Source organism: Staurois parvus, unplaced genomic scaffold, assembly GCF_062004578.1.
Source record: "Staurois parvus isolate SC_StPar_1 unplaced genomic scaffold, SC_StPar_1.0 ptg000473l, whole genome shotgun sequence".
NCBI classification, from domain to species: Eukaryota; Metazoa; Chordata; class Amphibia; order Anura; family Ranidae; genus Staurois; species Staurois parvus.
The window spans coordinates 2,469,945-2,493,321 of NW_028318269.1; the positions used below are offsets into that span (position 1 = coordinate 2,469,945).

General features: G+C 40.9%; 1 protein-coding gene across 4 annotated transcripts in view; it reads left to right on the plus strand.

The window, feature by feature from the left end:
* LOC149452426 (septin-9-like) overlaps positions 1–23,377 on the plus strand; it is a 443,799-nt gene that overhangs the window by 382,750 nt on the left and 37,672 nt on the right. For all 4 annotated transcript variants that reach the window (XM_089689406.1, XM_089689408.1, XM_089689407.1 and 1 more), the window contains 2 exons: positions 3,274–3,471; positions 10,314–10,442. In XM_089689406.1, the coding sequence (XP_089545532.1) occupies positions 3,274–3,471; positions 10,314–10,442 (327 nt within the window). The remainder of the gene's footprint in view (positions 1–3,273; positions 3,472–10,313; positions 10,443–23,377) is intronic.

Genomic DNA, 23,377 nt, shown 5'->3' on the forward strand with positions numbered 1-23,377 from the left:
CTGCAGGACTGCCCATTAATCAGGAAACAGCTAAATATTCATTTAGGCTCTATCCACACCTATGCAGTTTGCTTTTTGTCCGTTTTTCAGTGCTTTTCGCAGTTTGTTTTGCGTTTTTTCTACATGCGTTTTTGACACGTTTTCGTTAAGCTTTTTTTTTTTTAAAAAAAGTGGAAATTTTTTTTTTCGCTGGGCAGAATAAAAATGCAAAATGCGGCAAAAACACACTACCATGCATTTCAGCAGATTTTCCGTTGAACTCTATTGTAACAAAAACGCTGCTTTTAAAAAAGTCCCTGACCCTTTCCAAAAATGCAGCAGCTCAAAAAAAGCATAGATGTGAACATGTCCCATAGGAAACCATGTTAAATGGACTGTAGTGCGATTCTGTGAAAAGCACTGAAAAAAAAACGCATTGGTGTGAACGGAGCCTTAAATTACATATGTGTTTACTGGTTTTGGATTTGCAATATTCATGCGTGTTGCACACGTGTTCCTCATCGCAGAGCCAGGACAGTTGACATGCTTAGTTCGAATTAAAGCTCAATGGGGTTGATTTACTAAAACTGGAGCACTCAGAATCTGGTGCAGCTGTGCACGATAGCCAATCCGCTTCTAACTTCAGCTTGTTCAATTAAGCTTTGACAAAAATCCTGGAAGCTGATTGGTTTCTATGCGGAACTGCACCAGATTTTGCACTCTCCAGTTTAACTCCCCGGTCACATCTGATGCGACTTGGTATGCAATTTGTGCGCTATTACAGCGATCATATCAGTGCGTTTCCGACTTGGTCGGAGCCGCACTGATTTCTAAAGTAGTGCATGCACTGCTTTTGGTGCAATTTGCATAGACATCTGTGTCAGATGTCTTGCAAATCGCACCTCAAATCGGCAAGTCACCCAACTTTGAAATCATGCGACTTCACTGTAAGTCTCATGATTTCAAATATGGCTTTGATGTGACCGGCGTGTTAGTAAATCACTCCCATTGAGTTGTCAGTTTTAATCAGATGAGTACATTTGTAGTACATCAAAGCGAAGTGCCTTGTCATACCGGTGCAATTTCAGGTGCTATTTGCCAATTGAAATTGAACTGAAATCGCATCTAATGAATGTCAGTGTCTTAACATGTGCGAATTGCTGTAATTCTTGCATTCCTTTTTCTGCAGTTTTGTTGTGGTTTGCATACATAGAATATAATGAAAATCGTACTGCAAATTGCAAGAAATCGTTGAAAATCTTCACAAGTACCAATAAAGTCTTCAGGAATTGCGCCTGAAATTGCACACACATCGCGCAACTTTAAATCGCAGCGGTGTGGCCGGTGACTAAAGGTGTTCAGTGTCTAAGGGCTGGTTCACACTGTGTGCTTTGACCTGCAATTTCCTGCACTGGATAAATGCAAATCACTGCTAGAACACATAGAAAACATATTGTTTTCTATGTGCCTCTGTCACATGACAAGGTTGATATATGATGTGTTCAGTGAAGAAGCATGCATCATGTCTGTGTTATTTCTGCAGCACACTGGATAGCACCACAGCACACTGGATAGCACCACAGCACACTGGATAGCACCACAGCACACTGGATAGCACCACAGCACACTGGATAGCACCACAGCACTGCAGTAACAAGAATGGATTATCTCTGTGCTACTACCAATCAAATATAATAATAAAAAAAAAAAAGCTAAAACTTGCATCACACCACTCCCTGCTGGAGCCGACACTGACACTACTCGTACAGTGAAATGCTGCATTTTACTGTGCAGGCAAGTGTGAACCTAGCCAAACTGTTCTTTTCTAAAGCAGCCACAGCCTGAGTAACAAAAAAAAAAAACCTGTGTCTTGCCAGATGCCGTAGTTCTTGTTCTCTGTTTGGAAGCCGTGATCTCACTGCAGAGGTCCAACATGCTCCCTCTATCTCCAATCAGCAAAGTTCATGCTCCCAGCTGATTTGGAGATCTCTGGCTCTGAGTCAGCAGGAGGCTTGTCGGACCTCTGCACTGAGATCTCTGCTTCCTCCCTCTCTGCACTTTGGTGGCAGGGGACAGGCTATTCTACATGGGCCATTCAGCTTCCTGTATCACCTTTCTGCTTCCCCATTGGACTGTGAATTGGGATCATCACCTCTGTCCAGCAAGCAAGAAAGTGGCCCTGTATGCAGCAATACTAAACCAGGAATCAGCAGGGTCATCATACTGAGGGTCAGAGGTGTATGTATTGCATTAATGGCTGGCCAAAATGTCACATTCTTTTCCAGCATAAACAGCAACCATACGTGTATGTCAAGCATGTACTGAGATATAAACCTGGAGTTCCACTTTAATGTGCAGTTGCTCTACAACAGTGGTCTCCAAACTGTGGCACCAGGGCCAGATGTGGTCCTTTGCTTGCTTTTATCCGGCCCTTGGGGCACTATTTCATTCACTGATACCAACAATGGGCCATTATTCCCCCCATTGACACCAATGAAGGGACACAATTTCCCCTAAAACACCAAGAATGGGCCATTAATTCCCTCCATTGACACCAATGAAGGGGCACAATTTCTCCTAAAACACCAACAATGGGCCATTTTTTCCCCCCACTGACACCAATGAAGGGGCACAATTTCTCCTAAAATACCAATAATGGGTCATTATTCCCCCCACTGACACCAATAAAGGGGCACAATTTCTCCTAAAACACCAATAATGGGCCATTATTCCCCCCACTGACACCAATGAAGGGGCACAATTTCTCCTAAAACACCAACAGTGGGCCATTAATTCCCCCCATTGACACCAATGAAGGGGCACAATTTTTCCTAAAATAACAACAGTGGGCCATTATTCCCCCACTAACACCAATGAAGGGGCACAATTTCTCCTAAAACACCAATAATGGGCCGTTATTCCCCCCACTGACACCAATGAAGGGGCACGATTTTTTCTAAAACGCCAACAGTGGGCCATTATCCCCCCCCATTGACGCCAATGATGGGGCACAATTTCTTCCAATGACAAAAAAAATGATAGGGCACTGACACCAAAGATGGGGCATTTTTTTCCCTCTGACGTTGGGACCTTTTTGACTGCCAGTGGCCACAGTCTTGTCCCCCTAAAGTTTGAAGGACTGTAAACTGGCCCTTTGTTTAGAAAGTTTGGAGACCCCTGCTCTAAAAGGGGCTCTGTATGACCAAGGCCTTATAGTATATTTTGTTAAATTGACATGCGTTCCTACAGGTATAACCACAACACTTACCATTTTCTTTTGGCTTTCTCCAACAGTTATTGAGGACACTCAGCCGTACGCTGCCAACATGACGGACGTGATCAGGGACGCAGGGGTGAAGCAGCCCCTTCCCACCCGGGGTGTAGGGGAGAAGCCAGCCACAGATTTTGGATATGTGGGAATAGATGCTATTTTGGAGCAGATGAGGAAAAAGGCCATGAAGCAAGGGTTCGAGCTGAACATCATGGTGGTTGGTGAGCATCTTTATCCATATTTTAGGGAAACAAATAAAGCAACGTCATATAATTGTGACTCCCATTGAACAACCTATTGAATTGTGATTATCATGGAAGAACATTTTTATACAATTGCTTTGGTTCTTGAGCTTTTTTTTTTTTATTTTTATTTATTTTTTTTAATTCATTTTTTTTTTTGATGTGAAAATGCAGTTAACAAATAGCCACAACATTTGGCCAGTAGGACAATACAAAAGTGAAACATACAGTTTGTTATTAGGAACCAGGTATCCGTGTTGGGTCAAAGGATGGACATTAGGAAACAAAAAAAAAAGGATGTGGTTCTTGTGCTTTATTGGTTCATATCCACTAAAAATGCATAATGCTTATGCAGCGGCATCACCTAAATGACAAAGTATGCAACTACAATATACTGAAAACCTCTGTTATAACATGCATGTAAAGGAGTTAGAGTTGCAAAGACACTAACCTGCCTGCAGCATTATACTTACCAGTCCATCAGCCCATTTGCTAAAACCTCTGAAGTGGTTCCAAGCAGTAACTGGGTTGAACTGAAGCTGGTTTAATGATGCCTGCACAGTAGCGTTTTTTTTTTTTTTTTTTGTTTTGTTTTTTTTGTAATTTTTTTTTTAAGCTTAAAAAACGCTGGTAATAGCGTTTTTTTAGTAGCATTTAGAAACGTTAGCATTTTATTAGGGTTTTTACAGTACATGTAGAATAAAAAAAGCTAGAAAAAACTGTTAGGAGGGTTTTAGCACCTGGCTTACAAGTATATATTAAAGTGTTACTAAACCCAGGACCCCGCATTCACTATATCTGGTCTCCCACAGTACACAGAACATGGAAATGCAATTATTTTAGTAAATATAAACTGCTAGATACCTTTTCTTATCAGCAGTTAGAGCAGTCTTGTGACTTCAGCAGAGCACTGGTTAAAGCTTGTAGGTGGAGTTTTCTTTCTGCTCTAGGAGGATGCAGAACCCCTGACCTCTGTCTGGACAGTGATTTTTGGCCCTGTGCTGATCACATGCACTCTCCCAAGGGAAAAAAAAACTTATCTGGCAATACACACTAAACTGAGCATGTGCAGAAGGGCTACAGGTTCAGTCTGTCTTGTCTTATTTTGGACATTTGAACAGGAGCAGGGGTAGAGAAGTCAGGATCAAACAGCCTTTTTACACAACGTAGAGGATTAATCCCTTATGTTCCACAGTGAGTATAAGAAGCATGCTTTACTGCATATACAGACTGATTTTACAGTTGTTGGTTTAGGTACACTTTAAGCTGCTTTCTTCTCAGGTTCATGTCTTTGCAACCTTGTTGATCCTTGACCGGGTCAGTGCAAAAATGTATACATGTATATAATGAATATCATTGTTGTATATGGAAAAAAAATAAAAGTTGGAACATGAGGCGGCTAGTCCAACACAAAACTTAGATTTAAATATTTTTATATATGAAAGGGCTACACCAGGTGACATTTCTTATATCTCTTGTGGAACTCTATAAGTAAGATCCCTGTTGGAACCTTTATTTTACACTTTGGAGACTGTAACAGGAGGTGTTGGAACACATAAAGGTGGTAAGGCACAGCTAAAATTCACAGATGGACAGGAATAGAGTCGAGAAGTATGCCAGAGACCTTGTTGTCAAAGTGCCCACCCTCACACCTCACCTATCATTTTTGAGTGGATTGGTCCATAAATGCCGTTCCCATAGGTTTCATGTATGGGTCTGCATGTTAAGGTACAAATAAAGGCTTGTTTATGACCATCTAGATCAGGGCTTGAAATTTCTGCTCGCCAATGGCGAGTGGAAATTATGGTGGGGGCGAGTGTGTCCTCCAGGGCTGTCTTGCTGAGCAGGCTCTGAGCTCGGGCCGGATCTGTCATTGGCACTAAGAGCCGTCAGACTGCTCAATAGCTGAGCGCAGTGAAAGCAAACAAGGGGTGTGTGCTGTGCTCTCTGCCTCCCCCTAGAGTGCAGTACCCAGCTCTGTGAGTGAACAACGAAGTACTGCAACTTTTTATGGAGGGGGTGGTGTGTGTGTGTACGTACGTACGTGTACCTGTGTGTGTGTTTGTGTGTGTCTGTGTATGCATGTACAATTGTACATGTGTCTGCATGTATGTACATGTGTCTGTGTGTGCATGTACATCTGTGTGTTTGTGTGTATGTATGTACATATGTCTGTGCGTGTGTATTTCTGTGTATGTACATGTATCTGTGTGTATGCGTGTCTGTACGTGCCTGTGTGTGTATATATACATGTGTCTGTATGCGTGTGTATGTGTGTATGTATGTATGTATGTATGTATGTACGTGTGTGTGTGTATACAGGAGTCTCTGTTTGTGTGTGTGTACAGGTGTCTCTGTTTGTGTGTGTTTGTTGGTGGCAAGTAACTCTAAAGCCTGGCTAGTAGCTCAGGACTTGAAATTTTAAGCCCTGTGTAGATACTTTGTGATGTATAAATCTTGTAAAGTAAACTAAAAAAAACTTCCCTGTCTGAGCCAAATCCTCCTTCATTTACATCTCACACGCTCCCCCTCCTAGACACTGCAGCTCACAGCGGCAGGGTTGCAGCAACAGAGGCTATGCTTTCAGTCTAGAAAGTAGTGGACAGAACTGGGTGTGGCCAGGTGCTGACTGAGGAGCTACAGGATTGGGAGTCAGCAGTTACAAGCCACACCCCTTGCAATGTATTCTCATCCTACTGTAGTGCAAACAGGCTCCGCCTACATGAGAGAATGAATTCAGGATATTTTGTGGGTATTTGCAGGGGAACTAAAGTACAGGGAGAGTGCTACAAAAATATACATTTACTAACAAGGTATTGCACATGATTAACTCAGTGTGAGGGGGTGGGGTGATTTCTGGTCAAAAGGATTTCAGTGATTTTTTTTTTTTACGTTTTTTTTTCTTCATGGATTGCAACAAAGTGCAGATGTCTATCTCTTTTTGCCTTTAGGAGATGGAGGTAGATAGATTTGTTTTTGCAGCACTGAGGTGTTTGCTGTCGCATAACAATCCACAAAAGCCATACACATTGCACAACACATGACGATGCTTTGTCAGGAATTTATGCTTTGAAGTATTTCATCTAGTAGGTTGTGGTGCCACTCTCTGTATGAGAAGTCTCTTCTTTTACTGGGTTTGGACTTTGCTCATTGTAAACATACTCCTGACATAATGTGATATAGGCCTTATCTATTAGGAAGCCTCATTCAGTAGAAGTAACACAGTCCTATCTACATTCTTGCAGTATTTGCAACGTTTGGTATGCATGACGGTCATACCTATGGCCCTAGTATGTGTATGTATGAATGTGAGTTAGGGACCTTAGATTGTACACCCCTTGAGGGTTAGGGACTGATGTGAATGTACAATATATATGTAAAGCGCTGCGTACATTGATGGCGCTATATAAGTACCTGAAATAATAAATAAATACATTTAGCCACTGTGCTGCCCATTCATTCATGGCAGGCCTGTAAGTGAATGCTACAAACAAATGGCAACCACCCCAACCTATAACTGGCCTTTTGCAGCAAGGAGCACATGGAAGGGCGATGCATGTCAAAAAGCAACAAACAAAAATTCCCAGCTCACTTGCCAGCCTGCAACAACCCGTAGTAACCTTTTCTAACAATTCACATTAAAACCAATTTGCACACATTTCCAAGTATATGCGTAAGCTGCAACGGCCACATCACTGAACCCTAGTAGACTGCAGTCATCTCTATAAATGTAAGCGTCTCCAAAGTTGAAACACATATACAATAATGGACAGATTGATAGCAGGTATGTCTGGAGGGAGCCCACCCCTCCTTAGGCCTCATGCACACAGGCTGTTAAAAAAAAAAAAAAAAATGTACAAATGCCTGACACTTGTAAAAGTATCTAGCGCTTTTGTAAGCATTTAGGCACGTTTACAGGCGTCAAGTGGTTGGATGTTAATTCATTTCATTGGCCAAAATAATCATTTATTCTGGCCTTTGAAATGAACTAATACTCAAGTGCTAAACCTGCCTAGCGTTAACATGTGTTTAGGCTAGTGGTGCACCAAAAAGAGAATTCTGGTGCCAAAATCGAAAATTCAGGATGCACTTAACCGAAATGGACAGTTTTTAAAAATTAATATATTTTTTAAACACAATTTTTGTGGAAAAAAAAACCCTTTACTGACTAAAAAAAACCACAATATATATACCCCAATTTTTTGCAAAATATGAAGAATGATGTTACGTCAAGTAAATGGATGCCCAATATGTTATGTTTTTAAAATTGCGCACACTCGTGGAATGGTGCCAAACTATGGTGCTTAAAAATCCCCATAAGCAACACTTTAAAATTTTTTACAGGTTACCTCTTTAGAGTTACAGAGGAGGTCTGGTGCTAGAATTATTGCTCTTACGTTCGATGCGATACCTCACATGTGTGGTTTGAACACAGTTTGCATATGTGGGTGTGGCCTACGTATGCGGTCACCATGTACATCATTGCTTACTACTAGTGAAATCTGTGAATGATCACAGAGGTCACATGGTACAAGGCTATTCACAACCAATCACAGCTCACACAGTTCTCAATGGCTGCAAGAATGCAGCCAGAGAGAAAGAGAAATGATTGCTTTTACAGCCTATATGGGTGTAAAAGCAATCGGTGTAAAAAAAAAAAAAATCTTTATCACCCCCCACAAGTAGTACAGTGTCACCATGGTGACACTGTACTGCTAGGATGACAGTATGTGAAAAAAACCCCATAAATAATAATATAAAAATGTAAAAAAATTTAAAAAAAAATTATAATTTTGGGTTATAAACTAATTTGGGTTATTTTTTTTATTTTTTTTTTACTAAAAAGATAACGGAATAAATTTTGGCCAAGATTTATGATGAAATATTATTTATTTGCAAAATTTTAGAAGAAAAACACTTTGGCCTTTTTCATTTACATAGCAAAAAAAATAAAAATCCCAGTGGTGAATAAATACCACCAAAATAAAGCTTTATCTGTCTCAAAAAATGCTAAAAAATTAATATGGGTACAGTGTTGCATGACCGCGCAATTGTCATTCAAATTGTGATAGCACTGAAAGCTGAAACTTGGCCTGGGCAGGAAGGGTGGTGAAAGTGTCCGGACTTGAAGTGGTTAATTACACTTTTACACTGTCCCTTTTTAAATATAATGACCATAAGGTCCTCCTTATGGAGAGATATGGGGTCGATAAGGCCCCATATCTCTCCTCTACAGTGTAAAGCATTAGATCAAAAAAAGCATTGATCTAGGGCTTTAAAAAATAAAAATGGCCTTGTTTACAAGGTGCCGGAACTGGAAGTGACATAATGACGTCGCTCTGGTCCTCCAAGGGCAGAGAGATGATTGGAGGCCATCTTTCCTTCACTGATCTCTATGCCCAGTGCCAGGATTGTTAAATGGGTTCTCAGGTATGGCTGAGAAGCACTGGGCGGCGGCAGGTGGCGAGGGGTGGGGTTATTTTCAGCACCTGTAGCGGTGCTTGTTTTCAAATCGGCCAAAGGCCGATAGGTGTGTTTTTCGCCTGAAACATTTTGGCCACCGAAATTTTGGTGCATCCCTAGTCTTGGCGCATTTACAAATGTGACACATGTCAAAAAATGTGACACATGTCAAAAAACAACAACCAAAAATTCCCAGCTCACTTACCAGCCAGCCTGCAACATACCAAGTTAACCTTCTCTTGTCTCAAACATCATTGATATGAATTTTCTGCTTGCTGCCATTCATTCATGACAGACCTGTAAGTGAATACCACAGCCGTTGGAGATTTAAATAAATCGCACAGCTTTAAAACAGTCAGAACACCAACATGTGGGCAGTGCATGGGCCTCATGATCATCAGCCTCATAGTTGTGATCAGAACATGAAGACACAGGAGTGACTTTACTAGAATAGAAAGTATTTTTGTTTGTACGAAGTGAAGTCATTTCTTTTTGGCTTGAGCATGGAAAGCCATCATCCGAGACCTGAAAAGGAGTGTAGGTTCAATTTCTAGCAGGACAATGACCCCAAAGCCACTGCCAAAATCTACACTGGAGTGGCTTACAGCTAAGAACCGGAAAGTCTTAGTATGGCCCAGTCAAAGGCTTGATCTCAATCCAGTTGAAAATCTGTGACACGATTTGAATTAGCGGATTACTAGAGTTGAGCTTAGACATCCTCTGATCTGATTTCTATTTGAACATCAAATTTTTTTTTTATTTTTTTTTAATTATAATTATTATTTTATGCCAGTTAGCTGCATGTCGGGTCATTCCCCACCCTTCAATACCTATAAACAAAGGGGATGGATGCTGGTGAGGGAAGTGTCCTTGTACAAATAAACAATTGCCCATATTTAGTTGAATGTGGACATGTGTTCCTATAGGGGCATTGATGTCATCAGCATCCTGCACCTTTGTTTACATGCGTTGCAGGGCGGGAAATGACCTGGCCTGCAGCTGATAGGTGTAAAAAGAAACACAATTTTGATGTTCAGATAGAGATGAGTTCTTATGACCTCCAAACTCACCTCTACTGCCTGCCAACAGTTCCCTTTAGTCAGGCAGATAAAGAGAAAGTTAGCAGAGAAAAACAGACAAACCTTGCAGGGTCTGCATGTACAAAGATGGCACAGACTTGCCCCCAAAAGACTCATTGCTGTAAGTATAGCCAAAGGAGGGAATAATAGGCACTATAATACTTGCACCTTGGCACTGCCTATTTTTTTTTTTTTTTATTTCTGTGGCATGGGAAAAAAATGTGCACGGTAGTGAAGTCCTAAATATGTAACAATTGTTCATCTTCATCATTTTCTTAGGTCAAAGTGGTCTTGGAAAATCGACATTAATAAACACACTCTTCAAGTCCAAGGTCAGCAGAAAATCTGTACAACCAACAGCTGAAGAGAGGATTCCGAAAACTATAGAGATTAAAAGTATCACTCATGGTAAGAAACAGGACGGGGAGACAGATCCAAAATGTGGAGGATAGGGGGGGCTATTACAATGCATCTGATGTATTTTAAATAATTTCTAAATAGAGCTTGTGGTCTTATATGCATTATCTGTAATAGAACTGAAACTACTGTTGGTAGTGTATGTGTCTGTATGTATGCATGAATGTGAGTTAGGGACTTTAGATTGTAAGCTCCTTGAGGGCAGGGTTCATGGTGTGTTCATGGGTGGACTGATCATTCGGGCACTGCCCGAATGCCCGGGGTCAGTAGAGAGCCCCATGAGATGCCCCTGGTACCTTTTTTGATAGGCTTTCTTGGGTGTGGTTTGAGTGTGGTCAAGGACACAGGGACCCCATGATCCCCTATTGCCCGGGGGCCCCATGAGTTGTCAGTCCGCCCCTGGATGTGACTGTACAGGATGTAAAGCACTGCATAAATTGTCACTGCTGTACAAATGCCTGTAATAATAAATAGCATGGACAATTACATCTCTCATCCAACTCTACAGGAGATGAGATCTGGGTGTCCTCATTGTAATTGGCACTCATCTGATTGCAGCATGAAAGGGCACATCTCTGTGTATCCTAGATGGTATCTTTAAAACAGTTGATTGTGCCCATCTACCTATTTAAATGGAGAGTATAAAAGGCTCTGCCCTACCACACCTACCCTAGTTTAACACCTAAGAATTTGCTGCAGCGTTTTGCAGAAACACAGTACAGTCCATTTAATATGATTTCCTATGGGACAGGTTCACATCTCCGCGTTTTCACCTGGTGCGTTTTTTGGAAAGGGTCAGGGACTTTTTTGAACACCAAAAGTTATGTTTTGTTTCTGTAGGCTTCAATGGAAACGCTGCAGAAAAGCATGTATTGTGTTTTTTTATGTGTTTTGCGGTTTAAATCTGCCTAGCAATAATATTTTTTTTAAAAAAGCAAGTGCAAAAACGCAGCCTACATAGGTGTGAACCTAGCCTTAACCCTAGTACTCCTTATCAGAAAATGATATGAACAATATTGCTTTTGAAGCGATTGTATGATAATCTGACTGTGAGTACACAGCTCTTATCCAAAAGTATTCGAAGGGACAAGCAGGAAAATTTTTCTCGTACAATACCAGAATATCGATATGAAACTAACATGCAAATAAAAAAAAAACTGGACGATCATTTGTCCGATATTTTCATTGTGTGTTCAGGGCCTTACTGTAGACTCTCTTCTCAACCGGCTCATTTTCTTTATGTTCCGTTCACATCTACGTGTTTTGTATTGTGGGAAGAATTCCTGAGATTCTGTGTGCAACCCCAGAACGTTCTGCAAAACTGACAAATCGCACCTTGTTTGTTAAAGTGTCATACTTTTTAATGGCTCCTAAACGTGAGGATGGTTCTGCCATGATTGTCACTCGACAAGTTGCATTTGTTGCGTGCAGCTTGTCACCCTAACAGAGCGGGAACTTCTATTGGGGCGACAAGCTTTGCACGATGTGGTTTGTGCCACTGCAGTGCGATTAAATGCACAACAATCGCTGCAGAATTGCACCCGCATTTATGTGCCAAAAAATGAATGGTACTTGAAGAAGCATGGTGCAGTTTGTCAGTTTTGCAGAGTGTTTTGGGAATGCAATACAAATAGCCTAGATGTGAACGGAGCCTTAAAGTGTTACTAAAGCCAGGACCCTGCATTCACTATATCTGGTCTCCCACAGTACACAGAACATGGAAGTGCAATTATTTTAGTAAATATAAACTGCTAAATACCTTTTCTCATCAGCAGTTAGAGCACTTGTGACTTCTATCTGTGTCCAGCAGAGCACTGGTTAAAGCTTGCAGGAGGAATTTTCTTCTCTAGGAGGATGGAACTCCCCTGACCTCTGATTGGCCCTATGCTGATCACATGCACTCTCCCAAGAAAAAAAAAAAACCTCTTTAGCAATATACACTAAACTGAGCATGTGCAGGCCTACAGTTCAGTCTGGAGATAAGTGGTGGTCGCTTGAAAAAGGGGAGGAACAGAGAAGAAAGGATCAAACAGCCTTTTTACACAATGCAGAGGATTAACCCATTAGGTTCCACAGTGAGTATAACAAGCATGCTTTACTGCATATACAGACTGATTTTACTGTTGTGGGTTTAATAACACTTTAAGGTTGGGTATCAGAACATTATTATGCCAACTGGCTGTGGGCTCTTTAGGGCTGTGTGCTTTAAAGGATTAGTTCAGCTTTTCAGTAAAAATGAAAAGGGTGTGGGCTGAAAGCGCTTATTGAATGCTGGTTTTCCAGTAAGACCATTCAACAGAAGCCAGCCATTAGATCGGCTTCTGTTGAACAGACAGTGGTACACATGTGCCCAAAGTTGGCCAGTTTCTGACCCGACCATTAGCCTTAACAGCCAACAATCCTGATCCTACCTATTCATCACCCCCAGACTAGTGGTGTAAAGGCTTCATTGCTTGATGCATCTTAGGAGTCCTACAAACTGGGCTTCTGGCCCTTGATGTATGAGACTCTGATGTTTAGGTTCAGGTGGAAGGCACAGATGTCGCTGCTGGCAACCTGTAAAACACTATGAGAGGCTGACAGCTGCTGCGGCTAGACGGTGCACCGAATGCTAACAAGGTGTAGGGCAGTGTGCACCCAGGGATGAATGGAATCCACACAGTCTGCGTTTCAGGTGTTCATCCCTGATTGATCCAAAAATCTTGTATTCTACTTGCTAAAATTGGAGCAGCCTGAGGCCAGATTACTAGCACAACTTCATAGCTGAAAAAAGACTTTTTGACTGTCACTCACTATGGCAGGCTTTTGCTCTATGTACACTCTTTCTGAACTTGTATTTTGCACCTTTCTGGATGGTGGGTGTGTTTTAGATTTATTTTGCTTTTCCTTTATTTATTTATTCATTTTTTGCCCTAATCTTTCTGGAGTGCATTGTATTAGATGTGCATTAAAAAGTTGTTCTCCATTTGTTTGAAGACACAGATTGAAAAGTGTTCTGATGGTCTGTGTTTATTATGGTTTGTTCTTTTTAACATGGGTGGCTGGGGGCGATATAAACAGGCTTTGCCATGGTTTTAGCACCCTCTCCTTCCCTTCCCGGCTGCCCATCTAAAGTCTAAAATGCTGGTCACAGCCAGCAAATTTAACATGGTATGTCAAGTTGACAGGTAGCACTGCCTGTCAAACTCAGCTCTTCAAGTCAGTGGGGCTATGTCTGCCAGCCAAACGCTTGCTGCATGGTTTCAACACATTAGCCACATTGTAAACTGCCGTTTGCTAAAATAAAAAACAGGCATTCAGGAGGTGGCTAAGCAGTGTTGCAGGAGTGTATCAATCACTAAAGTGTCTAAACGTAAATATATCGTTTTTGGATTCTAATATTATTTGAATATAAGAATGTAAATTGTGTTGCCTGAAGTTCCATATTAAATTGAAAGTCATTTCACATGCTCCTCCATTTCTCTCACTTGCTTTACATTGCACATTCTATAATGTAATATTAAGAGATAGTGGATTCTTTTTGTATATTTTGTATTTATATATTGGTGCATGTAGCATTTTGATGAACCATAGTAAGGAACACACATACTGCATTTTCAGCCATTTTAAAATGTTTGTAAAGGTAGAAGTTTTTTTTTTTTTTTACCTTACTGCATTCTATGCATGAAGGTAAAAAACCTTCTGCATACAGCTTCCCCCACAGCCCCCCTAAATACTTACCTGAACCCTATCTCGATCCAGCGATGTGCAAGAGAGCCGAGGCTCCCTCCTCTCTCTTATTCCTCATTGGCTCGGATACAGCAGCGAGAGCTATTGGCTCCCTCTGCTGTCAGAGCCAGTGATGAGGAAGGGGGGGCGGGGCCGAGCCCCACTCCATGTGTCTTATGGACACACAGAGCCGGCTCGGGATCGAGAACTCACCAGTGCCCCCATAGCAAATGGTTTGCTATGAAGGCACTTGGCGGGGGAGAGGAGCCAGGATCACCAGCAGGGGACCCAAAAAGAGGAGTATTGGGGCTGCACTGTGCAAAAGCATTGCACAGAGCAGGTAAGTATAACATGTTTGTTATTTTAACCCAAAAAAAACTTACTTTAAATAGTGTATAGATTTCCATATGTGGTGTCGCCTTCTGTGGCACAGCTTTGTCCATTGACTTGCTCTAAAAGCAGCAACAAATCTTTCCCTCTGTGCACCATTACAAAGCAGACTTCACCTAAATGTATGACGTGTTCTGAGACAGCAGGTGCTGAAAAAGCTACTGCTGTGTATGCCTGGGGATATGAGGAACTTAGAATGGTATGTTCCCAGGTATTAAAGAGAGAGTATGGTTTCTTTTTATTAGGTGGTTTGGCTTTTTGATGCATTTACCTAAAGATGTTTTTGATGTGACTAAAATTTTTACATGTTTGCTCTATTTTTGTTATTGTATAAAGCATAGTGATCAGTAGATAAGCTGCTAGGGTAAGCTGTGAATGCATTCTTATTATATCTATCTATCTATCTATCTATCTATCTATCTATCTATCTATCTATCTCATATATACACTGCTCAAAAAAATAAAGGAACCCTTTTTAATCAGTGTATAGCATCAAGTCAGTTAAACTCCTGGAATATTGATCTGGTCAGATAAATGGCAGAGGGGGTTGTTGTTCAATTTCAGCTGCTTTGGTGTTAATGAAATTAACAACAGGTGCACTAGATGGGCAACAATGAGACGACCCCCCAAAACAGGAATGGTTTTACAGGTGGAGACCACTGACATTTTTTTCCCTACTCCTCTTTTCTGACTATTTTTCACTAGTTTTGCATTTGGCTAGGGTCAGTGTCACTACTGGTAGCATGAGGTGATACCTGGACCCTACAGAGGTTGCACAGGCAGCCTAACTCCTCCAGGATGGCACATCAATACATGCCATTGCCGGAAGGTTTGCTGTGTCTCCCAGCACACTCTCGAGCATGGAGGAGATTCCAGGAGACGGGCAGTTACTCTAGGAGAGCTGGACTGGGCCGTAGAAGGTTCTTAACCCATCAGCAGGACCAGTATCTGCTCCTTTGTGCGAGGAGGAACAGAATGAGCACTGCCAGAGCCCTACAAAATAACCTCCAGCAGGCCACTGGTGTGAATGTCTCTGACCAAACAAGCAGACACAGACTTCATGAGGGTGACCTGAGGGCCCAATGTCCTATAGTGGGTCCTGTGCTCACTGCCCGGCACCTTAGAGCTCGATTGGCATTTTCCATTGAACACCAGAATTGGCAGGGCTGCCACTGGTGCACTCTGCTTTTCATAGATGGGAGCAGGTTCACCCTGAGCACATGTGACAGACATGAAAGGGTCTAGAGAAGCTGTGGAGAACATTATGGTGCCTGTAACATCGTTCAGCATGACCGTTTTGGTGGTGGGTAAGTGATGGTCTGGGGAGGCATATCCAGGGAAGGACGCACAGACCTCTACAGGCTAGACAATGGCACCCTGACTGCCATTAGGTATTAGGATGAAACAAGGACTCTGACCAAGGATCCCAATGCCGCAAGGCAGAAGTGCTAACCACCAAGCCATTATGAAATCTCCACAATTTTAGTGAGATATATATATTTATTTTTATTTTTTTTTCAATGCAATAGGAATGCTTGCGTCCAGTTAGCCTGATGGCCTTTCCCAAGTAGCAGTGTCCTTTCCATAGGAGTAAGTCATCGACTCTCTGCTCACTGATGACCTAGAACTGAGTAATAAGTGGTCTTTGAACATTCAGTTCTCAATGTAAAGGCGGTGGGGGGGCAGCTGAAGCATTTGATTGATGCTGCAGCCATCTAGGTGAGTATGTATGGGATTTTTGTGAACCCATACTTCATTATTTCATAGTCCTATTTGTTTCTGTTGCTGTAGTGTATTTGGGTAGGTGAAGAGCTTCCACCAGGAAGCCCTTTGCCCTATTATCTGTTTTACTTCTATATACATAATACATGCGGTGACCAGTTGGTGTGATAGGCATTGGCTCGGTAGTTACCAACTTGGAATAAGGGCTTCTGGAGCTGATCAACATAATGAGCTGGTTGTTCGGTGATTCAAAACCAAAGTGAAGCAGAATATTTAAAGTATAACTAAACCTTCCCAAATGTATATAATAACTTGTATCCCCATGAGATGGTTCTCCTTTTCTTTAAAAAAAAAAAAAATTTGGTAAATGTACCTTTTTTTTCTTTTTTTAAATTCACTGCTGAAGGCTGCTCTATACATCTGCAGCACAGACGTGGGTTCACGTCTTTTATTGATGATGTAACCTACCCCATTAAATACATGAAGCCAGTACACATGTTTGAAGCAGCTGTCAATCACTGGTTCTAGCCAGTGCGGATGCTGAATGTGTAATCAGTATGCACACTTTATTGGGATTAGTTGGAGCCAGCATCCTAGGGTGACAGCATTGTTTCTATATCAAGAGAATAGATTATGCATTCCACATAGTTTTTAAATCAATGGATATGGGAATGAAAACCTGATGGAAGGGTAGACAGTAAATACCAGGGCAAGCTGTGGTAGAGTGAAGCAAACTCTAAAGTAGAAAAAACAGAGGGAGAAACACAACGCCTCTAAGTGTAGACTGCATGACAGCTTTAGTGATTAAAAAAGAAAGTTTTAACAACTCGCATCTTCAAAATGACAGGCTCATATGGGTAATGTGTGCAGAGCACCTCCTCCCCAGATGGTAGACTTGCAGTAGGGAGCGCTGGAGAGAAGGAAAAGCCTCCAGAGAGTCCGGAGTGGCGGACGTCATGGGAATGCGACACATTTCTGAGCATGCGCAGGGTCCGATGTGGACCGGTGCGCTCCTTCTTCAAGCATAGGGAGAACAACTGTTGACAGGAGCCTTATATGAAGCAGAGGGGAGTGATAGACCGGACCGGAGGCAGGGACTAGAGAGCATAAAGGGAACAATAGGCAGAAAACAACGGACTGGTATCTATCTTGGTGTCATAAATTGAAACGTTGGATATAAGCAAAAAAGTCATATATAAAAACAATGCATGGGAGCAAATAAGACTAGCAATAAATTAATAATTTTAAAAACATTTGATGGAAAAAAGTGAAATTAACATAATTAAACAATATAAATAATGTAAATTATATAAATAATAATAAACAATGGATGATGAATAATTAGTGAATGATAAGATGAATGAAATAAACACAAATAAGCATGTGGAAAATAATATGACGGTATAATGACTTGGCTGGTGTTTCACAACCTGCTATGGATGTATATTAAACATTATGAACATGGAAATGGTAAATGATGTGTATACATATACATACGTATGTGTGTATAATAAATATATATATATATATATATATATATATATATATATATATATAATATATAGGTGTGTGTGTGTGTGTGTGTGTGTGTGTGTGTGTGTGTACACATCGGACCCTGCGCATGCTCAGAAATGCGTCGTATTCCCATGACGTCAGACACCGTGGATGGCACTCCGGACTCTCCAGTGAATCAGCCAGGCTTTTCCACCAGGCGCTTTTCCTTATCGCGAGCACTCCTTACTGGCCAGCCGACATTCATTCGCACTTCAGTTCTACCATCTGGCGATGAGGCGCTCTGCACACTTTACCCATATGAGCCTCTCTGTCCTTTTGAAGATGTGCGTTGTTAAACTTCCTTTTTTAGTCATTAAATCTGTCATACAGTCTACACTTAGAGGCGTTTCAGCTAAGTCCTCCAGGGAATGTTGGGATAGAAAGTCCATTACTGGCAGGATCACCGGGTGAGTACAATGAAAGGAAGGATATATAAAGAAAAGAACAATGGAAGACATAGGTGATACGGTTGATTTAATTGTTTGGATCAGATTCCACATTAAAGCCTTCAGCTGTGGTGTGTATGACATATGCCCCACACCTCCCTCTGGACATGTATCTCCACAACCTTTAGATGAAGGTCACACAGATCCTTCCAGGTAGAGATAAGTTTGATATGGGCTCTAGTTTGCAGTTCAGGACATTGCAGGTGTTAACCTTGTGACATGGATGTTGTGAAATAGTGCTTATCCAGAAATATATCTTATTACACGCTTTTCTAAGTCAAGTAATCATTAAATGTTCCTTACGATTTCACTAATCTATTTCTTAATGCCCATTGCCAAACTCCTTGGCAGGCAGTGGTGCAGTTTTATTTGCTCTTAGCGGCAGGAATCATATGTTTCCACAGAATATTTCTCTTGGGAGAAGAATAAATATCAGACTATTGATACCTCTTCCAATATGACCACACTCCGACATTCTCAATATGTATGTGCAGGTCCACCATGACCTTTTCAGTTGTATAACTGTGCATCCTCCGTTCTCAGGGACAGGTTACCCTTGCCCTTGGATTAGTAGACTACATAATTGGTTTAGCAGCTTTCATGCCTTCTCTAGGAGCTGCATTAAGGGATATGCTAGGCTTCCTAACCCGGCTGTTCTCTGGGATTTCCCTTCGTTTTTAGATGTTTTGGTGGATAATCTTGAAATGAGGAACAGTAATTGTTTTCCCTGGAGGCCTCCATAACCGCCCCAAGGTATAGCAGTCATTAGGATTATTCAGTTATTAATTGTACTTGTACCTCTGGAACCTATTGAGGTGCATGGTAGGCAAGGAATTTTAAGGCCTCATGTACATGGGCAGAAAGCTGCTTTTACAGCCATTTTTCATTTCTCTTTTATGCCTCTGAGTGGAGCTGTATTTTAATCAAGGTGTCCAGGCATGTTTTGGCCTTTTAGGTTCGTATTTTAGAGCAGTGTTGAAGAGTATAAAGAAATGCTCCAAACCTGTGTTCAGAGAGGAGCTTATTGGAGTAATTTCTACACATATACCAATTCACAAAAAGAACATTGGGGAACTGGAGAAAGTACAGAGAAGGGCAACCAAACTGACAAGAGGCATGGAGGAGCTCAGCTATGAGGAAAGATTAGAGGAACTGAATTCTCTCTTGAGAAAAGGCGAGTAAGGGTTGATATCAACATGTATAAATACATCAGTGGTTCATATAGTGAACTCTGTGTAGAGTTATTCACCCTGAGGTCATCACAGAGGACAAGGGGGCACTCTTTACATCTGGAGGAAAAGAAATTTAATCTCCAAACAGGGAAAGGTTTCTTCACAGTGAGAGCTGTGAAAATGTGGAATAGACTCCCTCAAGAGTTGGTTTTGGCCAGCTCAGTGGATTGCTTTATAAAAGGCCTGGATTCGTTCTTGGATACACAGAATATAACTGGATACTAACATTTATAGGTAAAGTTGATCCAGGGAATATCCGATTGCCTCTCATGGGATCAGGAAGGAATTATTTTCCCTGCAGGTGCAAATTGGATCATGCTTTGCTCGGTTTTTTGCCTTCCTCTGGATCAACTGAGTGTGTAGGATTTTAACTTTTTTTTTTTTCAAATTTTTTTTTAATTGTTGAACTGGATGGACGTTTGTCTTTTTTTTTTTTTCAGCCAGACTAACTATGTAACTTGCGTAAATTCATTCTAGTGGCTAGAGTAAATGAATATTCTACCCAGTTGAATGAGTTTATGTACATGTGCTTTTATACACCTAAAAACATATATGTAATAATGTGCCAAAACAAAGATTTTTTTTTCACTAGATTTTTCTGCCAGTTTCAGGCAGACAGATCCAGAGTATTTTAATACGGCCATGTGCATACAGCCTAAGTCCCTTCTTTCTGTTCCAGCAGATAAGTGGACGTAATCTCTACGGGATTTTGTGGTGGACTCCTGCAAAAACAGTTATTGATGTGTATAATTCTCCATATTTTTGGCAGTCTTACCTTTTTATAAAGGAAGGTTTGTGTTTTCTCGCATAGCTAGGCCTAGTTCACACTAGTGCAACTATAGTTTCATCCGATTTCCAATGCACTAGTGCAACTGCAGTATGACTTGATGTGTTTTTGACACGATTTTATTACTACTGTGATTTCTGGAGGAGAAGGAGAATAGCTGGCGGGTGGGGGTGGGTTGATGCACATCAAAATGCATGAAGATGTTAATAGCCACACCCTATCACGGTTTGTTCTTTTATGTTCAGTATGGATTTTGAGGTGCTCATTCTCTCTAAACACTTTCTTTCGGGGATGGTTACTCTCCAAAGAATGGTTATTAGGTGTACCCTCATTGTGCTTACAATTTATTGTTATTTGTCCTGATGACTTTATTTATTTTTTTATTTTTATTTTTTTGCTGGATGTGGTCCTGTATGTTACTCTTTGTACAGGAGGAGGTTATAGAAAATGTTCAATATGTTCCTTCTCTATGTATGTCCTTATTGCTTGCAGGTTAGACTTTGATTTGTATATCATTTGATGTACGCTATCTGGCCTATGGGCATAATTTGTTGACCTGCAATCTACCCTGTATGATTGTCTTGAAAAAATTCTAATAAACAGGGATTACAGAAAAAATTCACGAAAATGCATTTTATTTGCATTTCCATTGATGTCCATGGGGTACATGATTGCACGGTATTGCCCCAAAAGTAACACAGGACCCTTCCCCAAAATCACATCACAGCTGTGTTGCATTGATGTAAACCGGCACCATTGAAATTAATAAGATTTCCATTGTGATGCAGTTCTGTGCGACCCATGTAACATCTGAAATCGCCCCAGTGTGAACCAGGCCTTAAAGAATATGTAAACCCAACAATTCATATTCCTGATATGTGCCTGCTGTTCCATGTACTTGTATGAAAAGCATCCTGTTCTCTTTGTATTGCTTCTTGTGTGAAATCCCTGGTGTTCCTACCAGTCCCTCTGCTCTCCTATTAAAAACTGACCACACTAGGCATGAGAGCACAGCCAGTTCTCTAGCTGTGCTGGGAACTCAGTGTGCTCCATTTCAATGATCAGACTTGTGCTGACACTCCCTTCCTGAACAGCCATTTACTGGAAAGATCAGTGTGCTGCTGTTTCTCCTCCCCTATTTCTTATGCAGCTGAGAACAGAGGGAATGTGATCACTTAAAAAAAATGGGAAAAAAAGCTATTCATATATATATATATATATATATATATATATATATATATATATATATATATATATATATATATATATATATATATATATAATTTTTTTTTTTATCTATACACAAATGTTTTGCCTATAATTTATATTGTAAAGAGAATGGGTTGTTTTACAAGGGTTTACATTTGCACACATGTGTTCTTTGCAATAAATGGATTCTAGAAGTAGGTAAAAAAAAATCATATAAGCTGGGTATACAGTGGATATAAAAAGTCTACACACCCCTGTTAAAATGTTTCTGTGATGTAAAAAAAACGAGATCGAGATAAATAATTTCAGAAGTTTTTCCACCTTTTAATGTGACCTATATACTGTACAACTCAATTGAAAAACAAACTGAAATCGTTTAGGGGGGGGAGAGTAAACATAAAAAACTAAAATAATGTGGTTGCATAAGTGTGCACACCCTCTTATAACTGGGGATGTAGCTGTGTTCAGAATTAAGCAATCACACCTGCCATCATTTAAAGTGCCTCTGATTAAGCCCAAATAAAGTTCAGCTGTTCTAGTAGGTCTTTCCTGACATTTTCTTAGTCGAATCCTACAGCAAAATCCATGGTCCGCAGAGAGCTTCCAAAGCATCAGAGTGATCTCATTGTTAAAAGGTATCCGTCAGGAGAAGGGTACAAAAGAATTTCCAAGGCATTAGATATACCATGGAACACAGTGAAGACAGTCCTCATCAAGTGGGAAAATATGGCACAACAGTGACATTACCAAGGACTGGACGTCCCTCCAAAATTGATGAAAACTGGTCTGGGAGGCTGCCAAGAGACCTACAGCAACATTAAAGGAGTTGCAAAAATATCTGGCAAGTACTGGCTGTGTGGTACATGTGACAATCTCCTGTATTCTTCATATGTCTGGACTATGGGGTAGAGTGGTAAGACGAAAGCCTTTTCTTATGAAGAAAAACATGCAAGCCTGGCTAAATTTTGCAAAAACATATCTGAAGTCTCCCAAAAGCATGTGGGAAAATGTGTGTCATGGTCTGAGGAAACCAATGTTGAACTTTTTGGCCATAGTTCCAAAAGATATGTTGCAAAAACAACACTGCACATCACCCAAAGAACACCATAGCCACAGTGAAGCATGGTGGTGGCAGCATCATACTTTGCGGATGTTTTTCTTCAGCTGGAACTGGGACCTTAGTCAAGGTAGAGGGAATTATGAACAGTTCCAAATACCGGTCAATATTGGCACAAAACTTTCAGGCTTCTGCTAGAAAGCTGAACATGAAGAGGAACTTCATCTTTCAGCATGACAACGACCCAAAGCATACATCCAAATCAACAAAGGAATGGCTTCACAAGAAGAAAATTAGAGTTTTGGAATGGCCCAGCCAGAGCCCAGACCTGAATCCAATTGAAAATCTGTGGTGTGATCTGAAGATGGCTGTGCACAGGAGATGCCCTCACAATCTGACAGATTTGGAGTGTGTTTGCAAGGAAGAGTTGGCAAATATTGCCAAGTCAAGATGTGCCATTCTGATAGACTCATACCCAAAAAGACTGAGTGCTGGAATCACACCAAAAGGTGCTTCAACAAAGTATTTGTTTAAGGGTGTGCACACTTATGCAACCATTTTATTTTAGTTTTTTATTTTTACTTCCCTCCACCTAAAAAAAGATTCAGTTTGTTGTTCAACTGCGTTTTACAGTTTATAGGTTACATTAAAGGTGGAAAAAGTTCTGAAATGATTTATCTTTGTCTCATTTTTACATCACAGAAACCTGACATTTTAACAGGGGTGTGTAGACTTTTTATATCCACTGTAAATAAGATCCCTATCACACTTGAGCATTGGCGATCTGATGCAGAATCATCACGATTCTGCCTGCGATCCCT